General features: G+C 36.3%; 1 protein-coding gene across 1 annotated transcript in view; it reads right to left on the reverse strand.

The window, feature by feature from the left end:
* BRIP1 (BRCA1 interacting protein C-terminal helicase 1) overlaps nucleotides 1-5685 on the reverse strand; it is a 237298-nt gene that overhangs the window by 64424 nt on the left and 167189 nt on the right. The window contains 2 exon segments of the mRNA XM_012648397.1: nucleotides 3194-3315; nucleotides 4305-4503. Of these exon segments, the coding sequence (XP_012503851.1) occupies nucleotides 3194-3315; nucleotides 4305-4503 (321 nt within the window).

Raw genomic sequence — 5685 nt, forward strand, 5'->3', positions numbered from 1 at the left:
AAAAAAAAAAAAAAAAAAGAACTACACCTCAGCCTTCAAATTATTACTATAATTTTTCAAATATATTGTTTAGAAAATAATCAGTGATAATGACACAAAACTGTTCCTGGCTAAGACAGAGTAACAAGTTTGGAAATATTTCTTCCATTGTTAGTAACTGTGTAACTGGGCAAAATAGAGCAACTGCTTTCAGGGAATAGACAACAGACAGCAGAAGACTACAATTCCAGAGATAAGGGGAATTCATTAGGTGAACTTCATTATTCCTAGCTCTCTGCCTGCATATAATTTCCTAACCATAGTATAGAGTATTTAAATACAAGCAGAGTACAATGGTCCTGCTGAGCTGAGGTGGAAGGGATCAGAATTTGGAGCAGCTAAAATCACAAAATCTGCAAAGCAGGGCACTGGAAAGAAGGGAGCTAGAGGGACAGAGGGCCCTAAACTTCCCTGGGGGGTGACCTATGAGTCTGGTTAAGAGTTTGATAAAACATAAATTGATGAGCTCCACCTCCAGAGTTTCCGATTCAGTAGGGCTGGTTAAGCCTGAAAGTGTGTCTTTCTCTATCAAGTTCCCAGGTGATACTAATGCCCCTGACCCAGGACTACACTTTGAAAAACCACTCTTGTTGAATGAAAGACTGTGTAAGTTGAAAATAAAATAAACTTGAGCCCATTATCCAAAGTGCGGTATCACAAGATCGGAAGAATGGGCTCCACCTGTACTCGCCATCAAATTGGTACTAACTGATGAACACTAGGGTGCTCACATGGCAGTAATATTCTCCAGGGATTAGGGGGATTGGTGGGGTAAACCCACAACTAAAGGACACGGTGAGCATTGTAAAGGGGAAGGGCATGCCTCTAACCCTCACTTGGGTGAGGCAAAGACATAAAATGTAACCAAAAATGTTTGTGCCCTCATAATACCCTGAAATAAAAAATAAATAAAAATAAACCTATATCTACCAACCTTTCTCACTCATGCAGGATCGCCAAAGATTTAAAATACAATGTCTGAGGATATAAGAAAAACATACCTTGATGTTGATGGCCTCTGACTGATCAGAGTGGTGGTTGCTAAAGGTTGGGGTGGTTGTGGCAATTTCTTAAAATAAGACAACAGTGAAGTTTGCCACATCAATTGGCTCTTCCTTTTATGAAAGATTTCTCTGTAGCATGTGATGCTCTTTCATAGCATTTACCTACAGTAGAACTTTTTTCAAAATTGGCATCAAGCTTCTCAAACCCTGCTGCTGCTTTATCAACTAAGTTTATGGAATATTCTAAATCCTTTGTTGTCATTTTGACAATGTTCACAGCATCTTCACCAAGAGTAGTTTCCATCCCAAGAAACCACTTTCTGTGCTCATCCTTAAGGAGGAGCTCCTCATCTGTTCAAATTTTATCATGAGATTGCAGCAATTCAGTCTCAACTTCTAGGTCTCTTGCTATTCCCATCGTATCTGCAGTTACTTCCTTCACTTAAGTCTTGAAACCCTCAAAGTCATCCATGAGAGCTGGAATCAACTTCTTCCAAACTCCTATTAATCTTGATATTTTGACCTTCTCCCAAGAATCATGAATGTTCTAAATAGCATCTAGAATGGTGAATCCTTTCCAGAAGGTTTTCAATTTACTTTGTCCAGATCCATCAGAGAAATCACTATCTATGGCAGCCTTACAAAATGTATTTCTTAAATAATATGACTTGAAAGCCAAAATTACTTCTTGATCCTTGGACTGCAGAATGGATATTGTTTAAGCAGGCATGAAAACAACATTAATCCCTTTGTATATCTCCATCAGAGCTCTTGGGTGACTAGGTGCATTGTCAATGACCAGTAACATTTTGAAGGGAATCTTTTTTTCTGAGCAGGTTTCAACAGTAGGCTTAAAATATTGAGTAAACCATGTTATAAGCAGACGTGCTGTCATTCAGGCTTAGTTTTTCCATCTATAGAGCACAGGCCAAACAGATTTAGCATAATTCTTAAGGGCCCGAGGATTTTCAGAATGGTAAATGAGCACTGGTTTCAACTTAAAGTCACTAGCTGTATTAGTCTCTAACAAGAGAGTCACCCTGTCCTTTGAAGCTTTGAAGCCAGGAATTACTTCTCTTCTCTAGCTATTAAAGTCCTAGATGGCACCTTCTTCCAATAGAAGGCTGTTTCATCTACACTGAAAATCTACTGTTTAGTGTCACCACCTTCATCAATTATCATAGCTAGATCTTTTGGACAACTCGCTGCAGCTTCTCTCCATCAGCACTTGCTGCTTCACCTTACACTGTTATGTTATGGAGATGTCTTGAAAGAAGCCTCATGAACCAAACTCTGCTAGCTTCCAACTTTTTTCTGCAGCTTCCTTATCTCTCCAGCCTTCACAGAATTGAAGAGAGTTAGGGCTTTGCTCTGGATTAGTCTTTCATTTAAGGGAATGTTGTGGCTGGTTCGAGCTATCCAGACTACTATAATTTTCTCCAAATCAGCAAGAAGGCTGTTGGCTTTCTTATCACTCATGAATTCACTGGAGTAGCACTTTTAATTTCCTTCGAGAACTTTTTCTTTGTATTCACAACTTCGCTGTTTGATGCAAGAGGTCTAAGAGGTCTAGCTTTTGGCTTATCTTGGCTTTCGATATATCTTCCTCCCTAAGTTTAATCATTTCTAGCTTTTGATTGAAAGTGAGAGATGTGTAACTATTCCTTTCACTCAAACACTTAGAGATGATTGTAGGGTTATTAATTTGTCTAATTTCAATACTGTTGTGTCTCAGGGAATAGGGAAGCCCGAGGAGAGAGAGACAGTGGAATGGTTGGTTGGTGGAGCAGTCAGAACACACACAGCAGTTATCAATTAAGTTTGCCTTCTTACATGGGCATGGTTCAATGCACCCCAAAACAATTAAAATGGTAACATCAAAGAGCACTAATCACAAATCAAACAGATATAATAATGAGAAAGATTGAAATATGGTGAGAATTAGCAAAATGAGACAAAGAGACACAAAGTGAGCACATGCTATTGGAAAACTGGTGTCAATAGACATGCTTGATGCATTATTGCTACAAACCTTCATTTGTAAAAACACAAAATAATGCAAAGTGTAGTAAAACAAGGTATGTAATTAACTTCACACTAAACCAATGACTCCTATGATGATAAAACTTCTTAAGGCTTTAATGGCCTACCTGTAGATCTTTCACATTTGGAAAAGGAATTCCTATTGTTATGACAGCACGGGCATTGTCATCTGAGAAATCCAGACCCTCACTCACTTTACCACGACAAACTGCTACCAGGAGGGCTCCATCTTAAGCAACAGAAAATAAACATTTTGAAAAGCATATTCAAAATCCTCAGAAATTGCTTATTCTTGTCATTTTGAAAAGACCTGAATATTAAGTATAGTAGCAATTTTTAAAATAATCAAAATAAAACACAATTATGAGATAAAGTTTTAAAAATTCAATGTCTTTAAGTAAATAAGGGGAACAAAATTATATTTATATGCAATAGGGTAACAAACCAATTTACAAACTGTTCATCTCACAGATAACTTATATAGTAAAACCACATTAGAATAGCAACTTGCATATGAAATAAGCAATTATGAAGTGTTACTTTATAAAAACTGAAACTTCAATCATTACCTTTATCACCACAAAGTAAAATTCTCAGAACAATTTAAATAACTCTAATTTGTAAAGTATATCATATTGAATCAATATTATATTGAAAAGTACTTAAAATACATACAGAATACTATATATATTCTTATCAATTATGTTATATTATCTTTACTGTTGCATTGTTCATAAATTATTATTATTATTAGCCCTTTACATCAAATTCTTTATAGACATTCTCTAACCTAGAAATTGAGTCTTCAGTTATGTTTTGAAAACTCCAGTTTACCTTATATAATAGAATATAAGCACAAAGTATATTATTTGTATCAAAATGTAGGTCTCATTTGGCTAGAAGATATTTATATATATCCTAGGTGCCTTCTTGCACAAAATATTTCAGGTAGTACAAGAAAGACTATAGGATAATACATAAAGGCATGCTGTTCCTTAAAATTGAATCAGCACATCCAAGTGAAAATACTCATACAAAGACAACTCTAAATAAAAGAATTTCTTTACGTAATTTACATTCTTTTCACCCAGGATTATGAAATATAATTTTAAGTATAATTCATTTAAAAAGATAGTAATAAATGAAATTCTAACAGCACCAACTTTTTACTTTATAGTAAAAAATATTTTTCACTGACATGAAATAATTTTCAATTACCTTTCTCTCCTTTATGCTGGATCGCATCATAGTATACCTGCAGTAATTCATCAAAATCAGTTTTTTCTCCTCCCTGTGGTTCTACAATGACTGTCTTCACCAACTCCAGATTATGCCATAAACCAGTGGAGAGCCAACGTTCTTTTAATTTTTCTAATAACTAAAATGAGGAAAGAAAAAAGTCAATTTTTTGTGTGTCCTGCTAAACAAACCTGCCTTTGTTGGTTTAAAGCCAACAATGTAACAAAGGCAAGCATATTAACCCTTCTGTGTCTTTCCTCATCTATAAAACGAGGAAAACACTAACTCATAATAGAGCTGTTATTAGATTTATTAACAGATTTAGAGAGGTTTGAATGGTGCTGGCACACAGTAAGAGCTCAATAAATATTAGCTACTGCTACCATTACTATTACCACTAACACTACTGCTGCTGCTGCTCCTCCTGCCGCTGCTACTATTAGGTCATTAAATATGAAATGTCCAATTTCGAATCAAAAGTTTATTATATTAAGCAGTACAATTAATCAAAGCATGTGCCTAAATTATCGACACAGTTTTGCCATCTTAATGGTATGTTGTTTATGCCAGCAGCAAAGAACCCTGGAGAGAGAGTGGTGATGAAATCGCAGAAGGTATTTTCCACAACTTGTTGAGAATTGAATATTTTTTCTTGCAAGAAGTGGTCCAAAGCCTGGAAGAAGTGGTAGTCAGTTGGTGTAATCACTAGGGAATTCAGTGGATGACAGAGAGTTTCCAAGTCCGGCTTCTGTAGTTTGAGCAGCTTTGTTTGTGTAACATGTGCTCAGGCATTGTCTTGCAAGAGGATTGGCCTATCTCTATTGACCAATCTTGGCTGCTTTATCACAACCATCCTCATCATTTCATCCGATTGGTTGCAGCAGACATCCGGTATAATCAATTGACCAGGTTTCATGAAACTGTACTGGATGATACCAGTGCTGGACCACCAAACAGACACTATGAGCTTTTTTTGATGAATATCTGCTTTTGGATTGTGTTTCAGCACTTCATCTTTGTCCGACCGTTGTGCCAAATGTTTGTGATTGTCAAAAAGAATCCATTTTTCATTGCACATAACAATACAGTATAGAAATGGTTCACCTTTATGTCATGACAGCAAAGAAAGGCAAGCTTTGAGATAATTTCTCTTCAATGCTCACGTGGAACCCACCTATCCAGCTTCTTTACCTTGCTGATTTGTTTCAAATGGTCCAATATTATTGGAATAGAATGTCAAACCTTGCTGCTAATTCACATGTAGGTTGAGATGGATTTGCTTCCACTATGAGATTTCAGCTCATCATTATCCACTTTGGTCTCAGGTCACCCACGTGGCTCATTTTCAAGATTAAAATCA

This window comes from Propithecus coquereli, unplaced genomic scaffold, assembly GCF_000956105.1.
Source record: "Propithecus coquereli isolate 6110/MARCELLA unplaced genomic scaffold, Pcoq_1.0 Scaffold285, whole genome shotgun sequence".
Taxonomy (NCBI): domain Eukaryota; kingdom Metazoa; phylum Chordata; class Mammalia; order Primates; family Indriidae; genus Propithecus; species Propithecus coquereli.